Source organism: Pteropus alecto, unplaced genomic scaffold (genome assembly GCF_000325575.1).
Source record: "Pteropus alecto unplaced genomic scaffold, ASM32557v1 scaffold20, whole genome shotgun sequence".
NCBI classification, from domain to species: Eukaryota; Metazoa; Chordata; class Mammalia; order Chiroptera; family Pteropodidae; genus Pteropus; species Pteropus alecto.
In genome coordinates this window covers 12,981,051-13,001,984 of record NW_006436298.1, presented here as the reverse complement: position 1 = coordinate 13,001,984, position 20,934 = coordinate 12,981,051, and the positions used below count along the sequence as shown (strand labels likewise).

The window sequence follows — 20,934 nt, the reverse complement described above, 5'->3', positions numbered from 1 at the left end:
TTTAACTTTATTTAATGGAAATCATCTGGGGAGAGAAGAATATTTAAAGTCTGATAAAATTAGTATTGAAAATACAATACTAATTTTAAATGTAATTGAGTTTTCAAGCATACCTCTTGGTATGTTTTTAAAAACTCAGTATTTTGTCTGAAATGGATAGGGTTTTAAGTGGAGAAAAGGGACAGAGATAATGTCACTTGTCAGTTATTTAATAAATAGCAAGCCATGTTTATTGAGTGTCGAAGATATTGCTTAAATATATACATTGAGTGGGTTTGCTTGCTCTTTACTATGAATATCAGCATATCTCGTAATCTTTTAAATGTAGCTACTTGGTTAAAGTGCCCAAGGAAAATAAATATTATAATCTTTTAATAATTAGTGCTGTGGCCTAATGAAAGGACTGAGATTTAGAAAAACTACTCTTAACATGAGAGACAGTATATAAAGAATGTAAACAGTATTACTATTTAAGTATAGATTTATAATTTAATCTTAAATCACAAATGGAAAATTTCAATTTACTTAATATTTTCTTTGGATATGCCAATTAAGTACTCGATGTCATGAAAATATTTCTGATGCTCCGTTCTTGTGATGCAGACAATTTTCCAAAAAAATCTTTTATTTGACTATGCAGTTAACCAATTTAAAGACCAAAGAATTCAGGTCATAGAATTTTTAAAGATCCTTTTAGAAAGACATTTCGTAGTTGTTGATATCACATTTTAAGTCTGTATATCTCTGTTATAACAGTGTCAGTTTACAATTTTGTATTTGCTATATGCCTGGTAACTTGGCAGTTATAAAAAACAAACTGGTTATGTTTTTGGTTCATCACTAGATGGAGTTCTTGCAGTACAACTGTGTCTTGGATAGCCATTAGTTAGAATAATCTTTGCTTTCCTCAAAGTAAGAATGTGTTTTAAAAAAACATTCTGAATCTGTAATGTGTGTGTAAGCATCAGCTGTTAAACATATAACATGGTACTAGGAATACATAATCAGTAATATGCAGTAAAAATCTTGGGGCAGCATCAAAACAGCTATTTTAGTCAGTACCATTTTTCTTACACGTGCATGTGTTGGAGGGAGTGGCAGGAGAAGTTAAACCAGTTCCTTGATAACTCATTAGAATTTCCATTTATATTATTAATTTGTACAGCACAGTTCTTTTGGGGAGACTCCAGTGCTTGAGCGCCAGCTTGTCTGAAGACACGCTGTGCGTCTGTCCCACAATGCAATGAAACTAAACTCTTCAGGCTTTACATCTGAGTTAACATGGTCGTTAGTGTCTGTGTACTCCTTGTCTTGTTCTTGCTCGTGGCCTTTTGGCTGTAACCAGTATGTCCAGCTTCTCTTCTCTTGCGACTTCAAACTGCAAAAACCAAGCTGAAGATCGAATGCTTTTTGTCTTACTTTCTGTGTATTTACTTCTCATGAAGGAGGGTATTTTCACCAGGAAGTGGACATACCTCAGCACTTCCAGTCCTGCAGTTAGGTTTGGATCTGTGCTCCTTTCCTACTTTCCTTTTATTCCTATGTATGAGTAATGGGAACACTTTCAAACGGTGCAGTCTTAAATAGTTGAGTTCAAGCTATTAAAAATTGTCACTTATTCTATGGTTTATTGCTAGTCTTCAAAAGTGGCTCCTAATCATTCTTTTCCATTGTTAATTGTGATGTAAATGTATTTTTCTACACAGGGCCATTAAGAAAATATTTCAGTACTTATACAAGGTTAAAAAATTAAAATAGTACTTAAAGGTTTGTAAAGATGAGCACTAGTTTCCTGTCTAATCACTTCCTTCAACTAGCCCCTTCGCCAGAGACAACTGCTTCTTAAAATTCCAATTTTTATTTCTCTTGGTGATTGCCTCAGCATCTCTAATATACTTTGATACTGTCTGCTATTTCTTGATTAAAAGCTTTAAATAGTAAATCCTTATAGCAGGAAGCTAATTGATAGTAAACTTTAACCATTTCCACATTTCTTCCTCTCATCCATCTCAATGCAGTTAGTCTTATTAATTTTTCAATTACAATTTTAAATGGTTCTCCCCAAAATTAATGAATGACCAGTGTGTAGCTAGGCAGTCAGGAGTTCTGGAAGACCACCAATCACATTTTATTGGGAGACATGTTATTTCAGAGTTTACCATATATAAATTTCAGTTTTTTTCTTTTTTTTATTATGGTGACATTGATTAACGAAATACAATAAATTTCAATTGTGCAATTCAACAGTAAGTCATATATGTACTGCATTAAGTGTTCACCGCTCAAAGTTAGATTTCTTTCTGTCACCACATATTTGACCCCTTTTACCCCATCTACCTCCCCTCTCCCCCTACCCTCTGGTAGCCACTAGAGTTGTGAATTTTAAAAATGACAGATGCCTGCAACATTTAGGAAACTTGTTTTATCACATAAGAAGCTTGGAGGTTGATTCATTGATTCAAAGACATAATCAAGGAACCAGATTCTTTGTTTTTCCATCTGCTATTCTTAGCAAACAATACTGGCTTTGTCTTCATGTTAGGTGCCTTCACAATACTAAGACGACTTCTTCAGGTCCAGGTATCACTCTAAACACAACCATTATTTAAGAGAACATCCTTTCTTATGTGTGTATGTCTTTGAGAGTAGGCCCAGAAGCCCTGGTTCTCTCATTGGCCAGAATTGCTTCAGAGATCCATTCTTAACCTGACTTCTGGCAAAGAGAATGGGATCATGACAGTTATCTTTGTGAAGCCTACAGCTTTGTGGAGGAGGGCGGAGCACCAGGACAATACCGCAGGTGTAATAGGAGGGTACAAGAAGGACCTGGTTTCTTATACTTTGCTAGGCTACTTTCTTTTGAAAAATGAAGTAAAAAGTCAGGAAATTATTTGAAATGGCAACCTTCTTTATAGCCCCTTTGCTACAATATCTGATTGTTCTTACATATCTGAAAAAAATTTCTGAGCTAGGTACTAAGAGAAGACTAGGGAATGTATAATTTCTCTTTCTTCCCTTGAGCTTGGACCCACACCTTTGCACTTCCTTGGAACAAAAATTTATTGAATAATCCCACAATGTTTGCAAAAATAGAATTCAATAGTAATTTTAAAAAGCATTATCATTAATTTTTAAAATCAAAGCTATCCAAATGACACATGTTAACTTTGTACTTTTTTCTAGATCTAAAATGTACATATATCTTGGCAAATAGTCTTTTTATTTTACTTCAATTTTTTATGATCCTCATTTCTTTCTTATTACACAGATGCCTGAAAGTTAAATATAGTAATTCTTTACGTTGACTGTAATGAATTTGAATAAAACTTATTTTTAAAACATTCTGGATTTTACTACATTTTCGCAGTATCATCTTATACTTCCTTCCAATTTTCCATATCCATATTATTTTAGAGTCTAACATCGAAGTGTTGTAGTCCAAGATGAAGAACTTCACAATTAATGTTATACCAGCTTTCTAAAATTATTTTATGAACTGGAAAATACTCCACTAAGTTTTTCTTAGAACAATAAGGTTGTTTGAACTACTTATTGTCCTGGTTCTTGATACAAGAAATTACAAAGTAGATGATTCTCTAGCATTAAAAAATGTGTGTGTGTATGTGTGTGTGTTTAGTTTTTCTAAGCTAGTTTAAAGCATTTCATGCCAAAATCTATTTTCTTTTAGAATTGACTTTTGGAATAATGTTTAATTTCTTAGAAGAGTTGCTTTGAATGTCGTTAACAATTAACTAAGAAGTTAAGCTATAATCATTACTAAGGCCTTATTTTGTATCATATCTTTTATGTGTATTTTTTAGTGATAATTAGTAATGTCAACAAAGATGGTAGAATATCCAGATCAGCTTTCAGTGAGAGATATTTACCTCAAATTTAACTTTTTTTTTTTTTTTTTTTAAATGCCTACAGCAGCTGGTATTCCTAGGTGGTCTCCTATCCAGGTACTATCCAGGCCTGACCCTGCTTAGCTTCTGAGATCAGACGAGATCGGGCACGTTCAGGGTAGCATGGCCATAGACAAAATTTTATCTTTTGATTTTTATTCTGCGGTTATAAATATAAGTCTTATGTGATGTTAATGTGTTACATGAAAAAGAATTCTGAGGTCAAATGATTTTGCCACATGCTGGATTATTCAGGGTTTCTTTACTGGAAGACTTCTCAGAACCTTTAATATACTGATGTGCATTATAAATATTTCAGGATGGGACATAGCACAGTGTTTGTAGAACTTCGTTGAACAAGGAACACTCATTTCTAAGACTGTGGTTCTGTAGAACATACTTTGGGAAATGCTGATGTTTGATGCAGTTAGTATTTGTGTGAATTGTTGTGAAGGAAGTAGTGTGTCAAACTTTTATTTATGAATGCCATCTAGTTGTTTTTTTTAAGTATTAACTTTAACAAATTAGGACACTTGGGTCAATTAGTTTCAAATGCATCACAGACCCTTTTAAAAGATAAGAGCTTTAAGATTTCAGTTATAGCTTCTTTCTACTGCTTCTTCAACTTTTCTCTAAAATGAAATTTATCCACATGCTTAGTGTTGAAATGTAACTTAAAAAATTTTTCAGTTACAGTTGGCATTCAACATTATATTAGTTTCAAGTGTACAACATAATGGTTAGACATTTATATAATTTATGAAGTCTTATAAGGCATATGAACTTGGTCAAAACTGAGCTCATCCTCTCTCCCCAAATCCTTCCAGTCTCAAACTTGACTTTCTGTTTTCCATCCTGGTTAGTGGCACTATCTTCTTTTCAATCACTCAAACCAGAAACTCAGGAGACTCAGCTTCTTCCTTCATCTCCTACATTGGGATTTATCAACTTTGGCAGTATTGACCTTGGCTGGATCAATTCCTTGTTGGCGGATCAATTCCTTGTTGGCGGGGGGTGTCCTGTGCATTGTAGATGTTTAGCAACATCTCTGGCTTCTTGCTAGATGTCAATGGCAGTCTCCCTCAGTTGTTACAACCAAAAATGTCTCCAGACATTGTGAAATTCCCCCTTTGAGACAATTCACCGCCGTTTGAGAACTATTGTCATATATCCAATTGTTAATTAATCTTGTTGATTCTACTTTCTTAATTTTCCTTTAGTCCCTCCTTGAGTCTTCATCCCACTCCCTATGTCCTATCATCTTTAATTTTTAAAACTTGGAATCCTTTTGTAAGTTTCTGACTAGCCTCCTTATGTCCAATATTATTTCCCTTTAAATCACTCTCTTCAGTGATGCCAAATTAATGCAAAACTGTATTTACATCTTTCAGTAGCTTACAGCCAGAACCCTCATGAACTGGCTTCTTTATTTATATCTGGCTTCATTCTTCATAGGCACTCATGCTCATTAAGGTTCTCACTATACATTCCAGTTCCATCTTCCCACTGTGCCGTACTTTGTTTCAAACCCTGCTTAGGCATCAATTTCTTCATGGTAGACCTCAGTCACTTTAAGAGAATATGTCATGGTGAAGAGCATTTTATTTTTTAACACATCTGTCTTCCCTTACCAGATTGAACTTTTCAATGGTGGGAACCATCTCTATCAGTTTTTGGCATATAATAGATATTCAGTAAAAGTTTGAATCATTTATTAGTATGCCCTGAGAGACATCATAACATTCTCATTACTTCTTGGAATTCCATTCCCTTATCAGCAGTGAAATTCCACCCCCCCCTCCCCCCCAGTCTTTACCATTCAGACGTTGATGGATAGGCTTTTGACCACAGAAATCTTGAACTATAACTTTTCTTTCAGAAAACAACTATTCAGAAGAGAATTGAAGAAGGAAATATGTTTAGTTGATATCAAATGTCATTTGCTTGTAAAATAACTGGTTTACTCTAAAGATTTTTATTCAGAGGGAATTGAATTACATGGATTGTGCAGATTAATTAAATTGAGTGATGTGAGAATTATTTACTGGACTCAAAACATTGTATTTCCATTGAATAAGGATTTGATGATTGCAAAAGCAATATCATTGTGTTAACAAGTATTTTAAGTTTTTTAGAAAATACATTTTTTAAAACACAGTCCTATAATTATCAGTCTGCACTATTTAGAAATTTATCCCCTGTCAACGGAAACAAAGTTTTTATCAAGTTAGTAGAGACTAGTTTCCCCTTGCCTTCCTTACGTGCATAAATACAGTTTTGTGTAATTGGATTTCCCTGTGAATTAGAATTAGTCACTGTTGGTCTGAGCAACTACTCTTATCCCTAGAACTTTAAGTAAAAGGTGAAAAAAGAAAACTAGAGGTTGCAGTGCTTTCGGGAGGTTGAGCATTAGCACCAGCCTTACTGAAAATTAAGGATTGAGAATGGGGGGAGAGGGAATGAGTAATTGAGAAGAATTCTTTCTTCTATCAGAGTGCCTTGCCAGATCGTTTTTCGTTGAAGGAATCCATATATGATGGCAATTAAGCCAGAAATGATGACTTTCTGTCACTTTTTAGGAAGTGGCATAAAATAAATCACTTCCTTCAAAAGAGATTTTTTTAAAATAAGAAAAGTTGTTATGGAGGTTTTCAGAAATAAACCTGGGAAAAGCCAGATTATTCAAGGGGAAGGTATCTCCCTTTTACACTACCCCTCCAAAGACTGAAGTAGACCATAGGAGATACATGTGACACCTTATCCATTATTATTGTCCTGAAAGGCCATTTTGTCAAGGACCCAGATTTGCCTTACCTGTTTTTAATTTTTTTCCCCATATTCTCCTTTCCTTGCTTTAAAATTAAAAAATTTAAAATTTATTTAATTTTAAATATTAAATAACACCAGTTAAAATTCTCGTTAGGACCTTAAGCTGCTTTAGGATAGAAAAGTGTTATGTTATTTGGACTTTCACACACACTGGTAAATACTGTTTTCAAAACAATTTTACTCAGAACTTGGAAAATTTTACATTATAATGCTTTTGTTATATACAGATAAACTCATGCTTGTTTTTCAGACTAAAATAATCTAATGATCATATTTTGAATGTTTTTGAATAGTTATGGTTCTTGATAATTTAAAAAATCTCTTGTATGTCTTTAAGACTCTACAAGATCTAAGTAAAAGATACTGTGGTGGTGAACTACTTTGTTTTCCATATATTTTTTAATATAGTAGAGCTTATATTGAATGTAAGTCAGTAAGTTATTTACCTTTTACCAGAATAATATAGTTTTTAAAATTCTTTAGAGAGGGGAAACTGAGGCACCAGTGTGTTAGAAATTTCTCCAAATTAAAAAATATGTAGATTAGACTACATGTTCAGTTTATAACATCTTGATCAGGTTGCCATTTCTGTTAACTGTTCAAGACATTGAGTTCCTCTCAGTGATCCTCCCCCATCTGTTACTTAAAAAAAAAAGTTGTTCTTTGTTCTACTTTTATCTTGTCGATGTAAGAAATGTCCAAATCTGTAAAGAATGTGTATCAGAGTTTATTTGAGCCAATCTGACAATATATTCTAGGGAGCAAGATCTCAGATGCTCTCCAGAATAATGTAGTGTTAAACGGGTAAAAACTTCTAACCTAGTGAGAGTCAAATGTAAGATTTATATTTTAACAGGGTATAGTCACTTCTCATTATCAGCAGTAGTTATGTTCTATAAAAGCGTCATGAACACTGAATTAGTGGATTTTGAACCATTATTCCAGTACAGAGTTAGGTTCCTAAGAGCCTTTAGTCTCAACATTTTCATCAACCAATCAATGCATAACCTCGTTATTATGTGTTTTTGTTTAAAGACACGTTATTTAATACATATTGTCGATTCATTACCACTGAACTCATGGCCAACAGCACTATAACTCATGCCTGAACAAAGCTTATATAACATATATTTATTCCATAAGACACATCACAGACTTCTTGCCCTGAGGAACAGATAGCACTCAGCACTATGCTTAGGGGCCATTTTAAACAGTGAAAACACCAACAAAAAGCACACAAATGCAAAATACTTGGTGTTAAGTAGATTGAAAAAAGAGGCACTTGTTTATATAGTATGAGAGTTAAAACAAGGAGACAGGGTGTTTGTTGCCTTGATCAACCTCACAAGGAAACATGCATGTAAGGTGACTCACATTTTCCACTACAGAAGACCAAGAAAGTACCTCAAATATTAATTTAATGAACAAATACATTAAATACACTACAGAAGACCAAGAAAGTACCTCAAATATTAATTTAATGAACAAATACAACAAATACACTACAGAAGACCAAGAAAGTACCTCAAATATTAATTTAATGAACAAATACATTTTGTTCATTAGTGAAATTCACAAATATAGAATCTTTGAGTAATGAAGATTGACTGTAATTGTTTTAAAGAAGCTTATGATGGATACTTAGATATTCAAATTTGAAAGTTTTTCTTATTTTCAAGGTCGTGGGAGTTTTTGGTTAAGTGAGTTGTCGTCACAGTTTCCATGTTCTGTTGTCCAGTGTAATAAAATTGGCTGCTTTAAGTCTATCATTTTATCTTCTATCCCACAGGGAACAACCCATCTTCAGCACTCGTGCTCATGTCTTCCAGATTGACCCAAACACAAAGAAGAACTGGGTACCCACCAGCAAGCACGCAGTTACTGTGTCTTATTTCTATGACAGCACAAGAAATGTGTATAGGATAATCAGTTTAGATGGCTCAAAGGTAAGTTAAATTTACTTTAATAATCTTGCTATTTTGCTTTACACAGTATAGATTTCAGTTTTATTTAGAGGATTTTTTTATCTTAAAATAAAATATATCCTACAAAGAATCCATTTAAAAGTTACAACTTAACTTTTTTAAAAAACAAAATTGATCAGTTTTGGAGGAGCAAGATTATTTTGTCAACTAAATTACTTGGATTAACTACCTTATTTATATTGAGTTACATGCCAAAATATTCTACAAATTTGAGGTCAGTTTATTTGATAGATGCTAGGAATATAGGAATATAGTGGTAAACAGAGTAGACACAATTTCTACTTTTATGGAGCATGCGATAGAGTGAGCAACTAGAATTCTTTACATATAAACTTCTGTATAGTTTATATGTAAAGTGAAATTCTGTAGACTAGTAGGCAGTTCAAAATCCCTGCGTCATATGAAGCCTCTCAATATCAATATTAAAGCTGACATACCTTATTCTGAAGAGAAGCATGTTAATTATGACCTAAGTTTTTATTTTTAGGAGCAGCAGATAGTATAACATTTAAGAACATGGAATGCACGGATTCACATCTCAGCTCTGCTGTCTACTAAGTTTTTGGCTTTGGGCAAGTTACTCTATTTTTCTGAGCCTCATTGTTCACACCTTAGTACTGGTAGTTGTAGGGATTAATGAGTTAATATCTGCAAAACACTTAGATCAGTGCCTGATGGATAGTATACCCTTTAAAAAGGAGGACTTTCATTTTTTCATCAGTGAATTTTGAACGACACACAGAGATAAATATCAAAATATCAAACATCAGATTCTGGATATAAACTGTGTAGAAAGATGAGGGTTCCATTTTTTTCTTTCAAGCTTTCATGAAGCCGTGAGGCCTTTCTACTCTCAGAAATTTTAGCAGTTGAGTGTAAGAATTAAGAGCTCTGACTCTAAAACTGGATTGTCTGGTTTGACTTTTTGCTCTACTAATCACTAGCCTTGTGACTTAAGCAAAGTATTTAATGTGCCTCATCTGTGCAAAGGAACTAATAAAAATACCCATGTAATTACACCATGGGGTTGTTGTGAAGATTAAATAATCAATTTATGCAAAAGCATTTAAAGGGTGTATGGTAGTCACTATACACTTACTGGTATTGTTATCATTATTAATATTATAATGCTATTATGTATTGCCTAGTGATTTGGGGGAATAAAAGATAATTGAATGCTAAACTTTCAGTCTTTTTTTTTTTTTTTTCTTTTTGCTGCTGTGTGCTCATTTCTAATCTCCTTAACTAGATTATAGGACCCCAAGGGCTGTTTGTACTTTGTTTTGTACCTAAGTGACTAACATATTTATTTGAATAATTGATCCTTCTTTCATTTTCATTTGGAGGATTTAAAGGACTTGAGAAATAGTAATAGTTAATTTCTGTGACGGTTTTTAATGAAGAATAATTTTGTCATGTTTTATAACTGTTTAGTGAAATTAACAGATATTAATTATTTTAATCAGGCTCTAGAGTGTTAATTTATTTCTTATCCCTGATTAAAACTTTCAGTTTTCTATAACCTGTGTTTCTCTCTTGGCCCAAACCATAGGTAAGATTAGTTTTATTAGAAAAGAGAGTTAAATGGTATATAAAAGTAAAGTTCAAGTGAAGTATTCCCATGTCCCATGTAATTAATAATTCCCATGTGTTCTTCCTTCTGAAGCAATATGAAATATATTGCTTCTGGCATTTCCATTTTTTTATATACTTTGCAGCTTGTAATTATTAGGCTCTTAAATAACTCTCATGGAAAAGGTTTTGTTTCTTTTAACAAAAATCTACCCTCTGTAGCAGTTATATTTTCTATCACATTTTCCATTTACTTTTCTAAACTAATGCTGTTAACTGCTGCAGTTTCCTGCAGGAGCCATTGTTTTTTTGTTAGCAGCAGTGGTTTATTTGATGGGGCTAAATGAGTGTTTTTATCCTTCCCATCCCCACTTCTGTTTCATGATGAGTTGAAAAGGCCTTAGGTGCCCCTGACTAGAAAATGTCCATTTGTTCTCATTTAGTGCTTTTACTGTGAATGTAAAGTTTGCTTGAAGTTTTTCTAATCATGCTGCAGAGACATCAGCGTGGCCAAGAGCCAGGATCAGTGCACTACATGATCTGTAATGACACAGCATTTCTATCTCCTTTCCTTGCAAGGACAAGAACTTTGGGATTGAGAGACATTTGTTTTAAAAAACTAGAACTTTTCTTTTAAATGGGTTCTTTGTAGCATGCTAGTCAAGGAATTCTAATAATTTTTTTAAGGAAAGGTTCAGAATAGGGATTAAAATGGAACTCTTAAAAATAAAATGAAATTTATTTGAAATAGCTAAATCTGAAGGTCAGTGACCAACGGCACATGGGTCAGTTTTCTTAGATGCCTGTAAAACCTATTGCCACTTGACTTTTTGAATTTTTAGGATCATGTGTTAAATGCCTTTCTCTCATTGAAAACACTCAGATCCCAACCCAAATGGACCTTCCTCAGGGAACACTCAAGGACCACCAGATCTAAAGTAGTGCCTATAGTTCATGCCTTCTAGCCTTTCAGTCTAGCATATCCTGGTTTTATGGTCTTCATGGCACTTACTGCTCTCTGAAATTATGTTGGTCAACTATTTATTTACTTGTTCATTGACTGACTCTTCTTACTCTAGAATGTAATCCACAATTACATTGACTCTTATTGTACTCAGTAAAAAAAGTTGGATAACCAGTGATTCCTTACCATTTGTTAATACTGTAGTCCCACCTTATCCACAGGGGATAGATACCTCCAAGACTCCCACTGGATGCCTGAAACCGTGGATGGTACCAAATCCTTTATGTACTCTGTTTTTTCCTATAAATATACACTTTATGGCTTATCTTTGGCATATTCAAGTTGTCAGCATCACTACTCTTGTGCTTTGGGGTCATTATTAAGTAAAATAAGGGTTACTTGAACACAAGCACTGTGGTAATAGACAGTTGACCTGTGACTGAGATTTCTAATAAGTGATTAATGAGCAGGTGGTATATACAGCAGGGATAACATTAGACAAAAGGATGATTCAAGTCTTGGGTGGAAGAGCGAGAGATTTCGTCATGCTACTCAGAACAGCATGCAGTTTAAAACTTATGAATTGTTTATTTCTTGAATTTCCTACTTAATATTTTTAGACTGCTATTGAATCACAGGTAACTGAAACTGTGGAAAGTGAAACTGTGGATAAAGCGGCACTACTATATATTCTTTCCCATTTAGTCTTTCATTTGATGACAGCCTCACAAATTAGAGCAGTCATTAGTCACATTTTTACAGGATCTAAAATGACATGCTAGGAAGAGCAGCTTTTGAACTGGAGAGTAAGGAGGTATATGAGTATGAGTATATAAATTTTGTCAGGTTAAAAAAGCTTAATCAAAGGTAATGGCTCACATATAACAGCAGATAACACATCCTGCTGTCAGAGAAAGCAAGAAACCTTTCTATCTTCTACTGTCTTTCTTTAGCAGGACAAGCATCATACATTCATTATTATAACTTAATACCTGCATAGATCATAAGTATTTACATACTGTTGTTCACATTGTAGACAGATTTAGCTGTGTTCTAAAAATGTTTGATTTTCATTCCACATTTAAGAGTTCACCAAAAAACTGTTTATGGATTTGATAATGTGTATTTTTATTATTATTGGAATATTTTGTAATCTGTTTTGGGAGGCTATTAGACTGCTTAAATAAAATGGATTCTATACTTTTACAGTACTAGCAGAAGGAATGAAGTTAATATGTTATAATAGTTGAAATCTATTATAGTGATCACCAAAGTTAATATTTAATAACATACTAAAATATTACTTTTCTAAGAAACTGTTAAATAATACTGATTCTTAATGTTATGAATTTATACTGGTTTATGAGAAAAGTGAAGTATATATTTAGGGGTTTCATAATATATTTCTGAGTATCAATATATTTCTGTATTGTAATATATTTCAGGTATGTCAGTTTTAAGAAAATTCTTGATTATGGATTTTGGAAAATTAGTGCACAAACTTATTCTATTAGAAAAATTGTCCTAATGATATATTCAATTTTGAAAAATTCTTTGGAGGATGGGACCTTATTTTTAAATAAACAACTATTAAAACTACTCACTTCTGGAGACTGTCATCCGAAATTAATAGATATCAGTCCTAAATATTCAAAGAGGACGAATTGACCACACTAAAAACTTAAAAAAAATTTTTGCGCCATGGGAAAACTTACTTTGACTGTAAGATATTGAAACTTTTGATAGAGTGCCATTATATTTATAGTTCTAGTAGTTACCATATTTCCATGCTGTCACTTGTAATAATATAAATCATTTCTATCTTTATGTATTTAATGTGGCTCATTAGAAACCATAAGTTTTTTATAACTGAATAGTCCTGTGTTTACATGTCTGTTTGCTAATTTTGGGCTGGTTACTCATACTTGTTTTATTTTTTAGGCAATAATTAATAGCACCATCACCCCAAACATGACATTTACTAAAACATCTCAGAAGTTTGGCCAGTGGGCTGATAGCCGGGCAAACACTGTTTATGGACTAGGATTCTCCTCTGAGCATCATCTTTCAAAAGTAAGTAGAATCATAAGATCAAAGTGAAAAATCTTCAAGTCACTTGTCTTAAATATGTAGTAACACATGGAAAGTGTAAAATATAGAAGTATGTTTAATATTCTCAGAACAACAGTAGTGACTGTAGAGCAAGATGTGAGAGCACTGGATTCTGCTATCAGTTGGAAGATTCATTGCACACATTAAAAATAGTCACCACTGACTGAGAAGGATTGGTGTGGTTAACTGTATGTTTGATAAGAAATAAAAGGTGGGGATTATCACTTTAGAATGGACTTCTCGCAGGACTTCACACCCTTGGTTGGATGGAGATGGTCTGCTAGACAGGTAGACACCAAGCTCTTCTGAATTATGAAAACCCAAGCTGATAGCCATATAGATTTCAGCTTTACGAAATGACAGCAGACACATATAAATTACTGTTGAGAGAAAATTATGCATTATCTGGGTGGAATTACTCTGAGCTTTCTTATGCAGTGCAGAGTGAAATCCAGTAGATACCATGAGGAGTTCTTAGAAGATACTGACCAAGCAAATGACCATAGCCAGAAAAGCCAATAAAATACAGAGCATCAACAAGTTAAATATTTGAAATAAAACAGTTGTCCTGCCTATAAGCAAAAGCCATGCAGTGTTCATACCAGGAGCACCTTGAGTTCTATGGATGTCACATGAAAAGCGTACGTAAGGAAAAGGAAACAATCTCAGGATACTAAGATGATCAAGGAGATGAGTATTATTCACTTTTGCTCTTCGCATTTTATATTCTCCAGACCCTAAAATTTATGCTTAAAACTTCTCTGTTTGAAGCATTTAGTTAAAAGGATAACCCTACATTTGAAACACTTTACATGTGATTTGGCATACACAGTAACTGATGGTTTAAGAGTTTAAATTATTCAAGTGCAGGGTAATCAGACTCTTGTAAATACACATGGCTCATATTTGTTAGACCGTAAGCTATTTTTTAGTCATCATACAGATTCTTAAAAATAAGTTCTTTTTAAAAGTCTTATTACACTTTCATGAATATTTATTGACAAGGTTATTACTAGATAGTTCAGTAGTTGAAATAAACTACTTTGTTTCCTTTTGTTTTAGTCGTAAACATTCTTTAACACTGTTTTCAAAATTTTTAAATCTTTTTGGTATAAACAAGTTTAAAGCTCAATTTTAAGACTATTTTAACTTTTGCCTTGGTAATTATGTGTCATTCTCTGTGGGATGATTAAAAGAAGTTTTATCTGATTTGGTTTTTCTTAATACCCATCTAATTCTCTAAGTACATTTCTTGAACTGTGCTAAAGGTATGAGTTTTAGATTCAAAGTATTTTGACATAACAGAGACACAGGCATCCGGTTGAGCATTGCCCCTCCACGAACAGTTCCCTTAGGAAATTATGCATTTATTCTGATACTTTTGCCATTACTTAGAACCTTTTTGGAACTTTTCTTGGAATCGTCTACTGACGACTATAGCAACAAAAAATTAAAACTATAATTATATTCTAGTAGCTGAATTTCTTGACAATACAGGAACTAAATTGTGGATTAATTTCTCAAATAAACTCGCATGAAGTGATTTTTGAGCCTAAGTAATTTTGACAATAAATTAAGCTTTTCATTGCATCTTTCAGGTTGCTGGGCAGCTAGCTAATGTAATAAAGGAATAGTTTATTAAATTCTGTTAATTATACTGTCTCCTCATTTGATCCTTTTTCTGGAAATGGCTTTTATATTTCAAGAATTTTGTTTTTTCTTTAAAATTAACATATGCACTGTTTGAGAAAAGCGTCCTAGGAACTATTTAGAAAAATGGGATTTTGAGCGCATTAAACATTTGACTTCCCCAGGCTACTGTTCCACCCTGGGTCCTGTGTGTGATTGCAGCCGCCAGCCTGGTGCCAGTCTCCATCCGTCTCTGATCCCTTATCACGGGCTAGCTGCCATCCATATTGGCACATGCCAATCATTTTATCCTGGCTATTTCTCTGACAGGGATTTTGCACAACTGGTTTTGGCATTGAAAGCCTAGTGGGGGACACTGTCAGAAACCAAGGGCTTCAGTTTACTCCTGAATAATTTTCCTCTCCCAAATGCAAGTTTCTATATCTGTCACTAGTTGAGCCATTAAATGAGCTGGAGTTTTACAACCCTCTAAAAAGTCATCAGTCCATCTCTATTTCAACTAATGTGTTTAATGGTAATAATTAAGTGTATAAAGTAGAAATAGAAAATAAAAGTTGTTCATGTAAAAAAATAAAAAGTAAAAAAGTAAAATTAACATATGCTTTTGACTGACCTTACCACTAGTGAATCCTAGTATTTTGAGTGTGGATTGACTATTAGGAAACAACTTGTTATCATTCAGAGCCAAATCTGGTTTATTTATTCACTAGACTTGGCTCCAAGAGCTTGCAGTTAGTCGTTTTAGAGTGTTTTGGTCCAAAGATGACAAAATCATAATCTATTTTCCAAGCTACCACGAAGACCAATGTCGATGCTTTGTAGACTGTACAAGACTCAAAGGAGTTTATAATCTTCTACATAAATGAAGCAAACATGTAAATATTCTGGCTTGTTTTTTCATTAAATACGTAAGTGAATCAAAGCATTATAAGGGGTTAGATAAGGCTCTGAAAGCAATTCTCGACAAAGGCCTCTCAAAATAGGGTAGAGTAACAATACTGGAAAAAATGTATGATCTCCTAAGGTTGATATATGAAGAAAATTCTAACTATGCTTGGATTGTTACAGTGCTTACTAAATTGTATTTTGTTATCATGGAAACCTAAGCCTTTAAAAATTAGCAATAGTGTCTTTATGAAGTTGAGAAGGGTTTTAAACATTAACTACTTTGGAATGCTAAATTAGTATAAGAAAAAACTATCTGCCACAGATTATTACATGAAAAGAGGTTAATTATGGTTTTGTTTTTCATTCCAACTAACGTAAGACCTTTTTAGATTTGTATTCAGATTTTTTCCAATAAGGAGGTATTCTCTTCAATTAGAGAAGTATAGCAATACAGATTCAGTTCCCTGATCTACAAGTTATAATTGGAAGTGACAAGGTTTAAAACAAGAATGAAAAGTTGTAATAATGACAACAATTTGAATTTTGACCTTCCTCCATCTTCCCAACGCAGGTCATAGTATCATGACCGTTTCCTACCGAAGCTTTCCTTCCCAAGGTGGAAATGAAATCAGGGTTGGCTTATAGGATTTGAGGAGGGAATTGTAATTTTATACTTTTATTGCCAACTCTAACAAGTGTTTTAAGTTGCATAGAGATTTTAGATTTTTCAATTTGGTTATTTTGCAGCCCTAACTAACTCTTTCTGAGAATAGTAGTGAACTAGCTTCCACTTCCAAAACAAATAGATACTGTTCATGGCCACGATGTTTATAGATTCCCATGAGTTCCTAAGAATTAGCATTTCATGTACAGTAATTTTTAAAAATTATCAACAGTGTTAAAGACCTTTGTGGAGTCACGTTATTCTTTTCTGCTACTGTACATTAGCTGTTTAGGAATCTTTAGAAATGAAGATTTAGTAATGTCAGTTAGTGATAATATTAAATATTGCTATTTGTATTGTTGAAAATAAAATGCCTTATGTAATATGAGTATATATTACAGTAAAATTAAAAGCATGCTTCAAATACTGAGATGCTTAGGAGTAGATACTTAAGAGATTCAAGTTTTTTTCCATGATAAACAAACGTAGTATGCCCATCTTTACTGATTCCACTCCCAACCTGTATCCCCAACCTTGGTCTTAGTAAAGTATATCTGAACAACCAAGGAGGGACATAGGTAAGCTAGCTGACACCAGATTCTAACTTTAGTTATACCATGATGTTTTTGAATGAGATTTGTCAAAGTACTTTATAGTGTACAGATGTTTGGGTATTAGATTTCTTTTCCTGTCATTTTCATATTATACCTGTAATTGATTTGAGGGCTAGGATGTTTGTGTAAGAGTCAGTTATTGAGAAAAATGAACGAAAACTAAGGTAAAAGTGGACATTGTGACTTATTTTTATTTGGTTAATGTATATAGTCTTTATAAATTCAGTTTGCAGAAAAGTTTCAGGAATTTAAAGAAGCTGCTCGACTAGCAAAGGAGAAATCACAAGAAAAGATGGAACTTACCAGTACACCTTCACAGGTGGGTATTTAATTTCTATTCTGATTTATGAACTTTATTCGTTTTATTTTTTAATTGATTGATTGATTGATTTAATGGTTACATTGGTTAACAAAATCCGGTAAGTTCCAGCTGTACATTTTGACAGTAAGGCGCATATATATATTTACATTGTGTGTTCACCTCCCATAGTTAGATTTTTTTTCTGTTACCACATATTTTACCCTTTTTACCCCATCTACTTCCCCCCCTCTCCTCCCTGCTTCCTTCTGGTAGAACCTTGTTCATTTTAGATGGTATCCTTTAGGCCAGAGTTAAATTGAAGGAAACAATGGCAAAATTAAGGTAATTTCCAAAGTGGACCTAGAAATGTACCATTCAGTTAATCTGTACTAGTGGGGAAAAATTTTTTCCCCCTATATGCCAATGTCTGCAAGAATTGGGGCAGGGAAAATTAGGTTAGTAATTAAAACTCAGATTCTTTAATGTGTATACAACTTAAAAACAATCATACATGTAGAACATAGATTGGCTTATTACTTGTGTTCTGTGTTCTGGGATGGTCACTGAGGTGCAACCACTGGAGGAGACACGGGAGAGGCTCAGGAAAACAAAAGCTTATTATGCGTACAAGTCCTAGAATCAGGAGGCATGGCACACCTCTGGGCTCAGGGTGGTCAGAGACAGAAAGCAGGAGCATGGGCACAGCTGAGGGTAGAGCCTGTATTGGGATTTCCATGGAAATGGTAGGTCAGGGCAAGGTAGGACTTGCTAGTTTCAATAATTTCTGTGAGCTCTTAAATTATAGGGGTGGCATATAGTTGCCTGGTACCTAGTCCTGGGATGATTGAGGCAGAGCAGTGTGGTTTCCTGGGGTGCATGGGCCAGGTAGAGGAGGTATGGCTCTGGATGGGTTAGTTTCATATCAGATGCATGCTCTCACTTTACCCCTTCTTATCTCTAAGAATTGGCTGGCTAGAAAGGTTTTCTAAGATGTCAAAACATAATATACAGAAAACATAAAAATTTAACAGTACAGTTTGTTCTACTTGACTTTGAAGTGCACTTAAATCGGACAGTTAGAACATCTTACTTTGGAAATTAATTATATCTCCAAGTTCATTAGTTATATTGCAGTACTTCTACAAAGGTTTTAATGTACGTGGTATGATTCATATATAATGCCAGTTATTTCAGCTCTTTAATAATGCTTTCCTAAAATTAATTTTTATCTCAATTGTCTAGAGTAGAGTTCAGCTTTGTGCTGAGTTTTTTATAGTAATTGTTTTGAAGTGTACTCAAGCTTTATGAAAAAGAAGAATCAGATATTACAAATGTTTCTCTGGAATAATGTCAGGAATAGCATATATGGATAAAACTTTCTTGAGGAATGAAATAGGAATTGCCTTGGAATCTAGTGACTAGTCAAATATTTGGAATGTTTCAGAAAACTTTTTTGCTGTTCACCTTCCTCCCCACCCCGGCATCAAACTCTATTTGGCAAATCCTTCTGGTATAAAGAGTTTACAGTTTCTAGTTTGTTTGTTTGTTTGTTTGTTTGTCTTTTACAGGAAAGGAGAGCTTTGTGCAGTATGTTTAAAGTACATATTTTCTCACAGACTAAAGGTATACCCTGGATTGAAGCCAAAGCTTCATTATACCTCCTCCGTACTAACAGTGACCTGGAATAACACAAACGATTATTTTGAAACTTCTTTGAATCTATATTCCCTAAGTGTTATGATGGTTTAGTTAAAAGTATAAAAGCCTATTTAAAATAGTTACAGTGCATGTTGGGAACTTCAGTTCCTCAGGTGAATGATTCTAGTGTTATAAGAGGATGCTAAAGAATACTCAAAGGTCTCCAATAAAATTGTAATCAATTACACTTTGCCATTGTACCTAGTTTCTGTTTCTCTAATCATAACTTGTTTTTGTTTAATTGGCCATGATACCGGCTTCTCTTTTGTGGAAGGAGTGTCATTAAGCCTTTAGTTTTATCAAAGGAATAGATCCAAGATGTTTGTATTTGCATAATGCTATGAAATATAAGGAATAAAGAAATAGCTTAAGTTCATCAGTATTTGAGAGCCAAACTATACTGACTTTAGCTTTTCAAAACATTTGAAGTCTTGATTGTTAATTTAATGTACAAAAACCAGAGAAATATAGTGGAGAAAAAAAAAAGTATTTCTTTTCATTTATCTTTTCTCCCCTTCCTTTTTTTTTGTAACAGTTTGTTACAGATGTCATTAATATTCTGTTTTAGTTTTAAATGTATGATTACTGGCTACTTAGAGCCTATTCAGCTAGAGAGCAGAGCTTGTTTCTAACTAGTTTATGAGATAATTGGTAATAGTAGACATTCAGTTGGTCTTAGTTTCTCTTTTTATTTAAGGAGGAATAACAAACTGATTAAGAGTCTGGGTTTTCAAGTCAGAGTTAGACATAAATTATTTTTCTATAAGTATGTGATCTTGGGAAAATTGCTTAACCGAAGTCTGTTTATACATTTGAAACATGAGTATTACCTTATAGGATTGTTGAGAGGAATAGGTAATGATAATGGCAATGTTATTATGACAGATGGTGTTATGATGGTATCATATGATAATGGCAATAATGTAGTGTCTGTAGTCTGACTTTGAATCTGGGCTCTAAACTAGTTTTCTAAACTTAAGCAAATTACTATTTTAAAAAAAATTATAAAATGAGAATAAGAACAATATCTCCTTATAGGGTTATTGTGAGAATTAAATGAGGATTACAAAGTGCTTAGCATATAGTATATGCTTAATAAATATTAATAGCTGCTGTTGGTGATGTGATCGGGTGGTGAAGATAAGGATAGTAAAGCCTTGACATAGGATTTGGCGCGTAACAGTTATTTAGAAAAACAGAGATGCTTTAGTTGAATAAAGCCTGCATCAGAATCCCCTGGGAGACTTGTTAAAACACAAATTTCTTTTCCCACTCCCAACATTTCTGATTTGGTAGGGCTGAGATGGGGCCCAAGAATTTGCATTTTTAACAAGTTACCAGGAGATGCTGACAATGTTAATCTGGGGACCACACTTTGAGAAGCTGTGCTGAAGATAAACCATTCCACCTCCCTAAAGGCTTGTGATGAAAGGAGTCTGGCATTTGGAGCCCCTTCCCCATTCTTAGACCTTTAAGCTATGGTTGTACACTTGATGTACATATGTGATCATGTCAGATAATGTTGTCTTCATCAAGGTTACATCTGTAGGAATAAGTTGAACCTGAGTATATTCCATCAGTTGCCTATAGCCAACCAAAAGTTGTGGAATTTTTTTTTCTATTTAAATTTTAAGATTGTATAACATTGAATATATTGCAGTAGCTCTCTTAATTTATATTCAATGTCTAGTTTTTTTCTCCAGATTTTTTAGAATTCACTTCCTAGAAAAAGTGGAATATATATATATGTGT

The 20,934-nt window shown here is 33.6% G+C and overlaps 1 protein-coding gene and 1 pseudogene across 1 annotated transcript in view; one reads left to right on the top strand and one right to left on the bottom strand.

Moving 5' to 3' along the window:
• The window catches only part of HOMER1 (homer scaffold protein 1), a 113,582-nt gene that overhangs the window by 34,364 nt on the left and 58,284 nt on the right, over positions 1 to 20,934 (top strand). Inside the window, exons 2-4 of the mRNA XM_006913175.3 lie at positions 8,524 to 8,680; positions 13,197 to 13,328; positions 17,410 to 17,502. Coding sequence (XP_006913237.1) covers positions 8,524 to 8,680; positions 13,197 to 13,328; positions 17,410 to 17,502 — 382 coding nt within the window. The remainder of the gene's footprint in view (positions 1 to 8,523; positions 8,681 to 13,196; positions 13,329 to 17,409; positions 17,503 to 20,934) is intronic.
• LOC112480737 lies at positions 3,922 to 4,040 on the bottom strand (annotated as a pseudogene).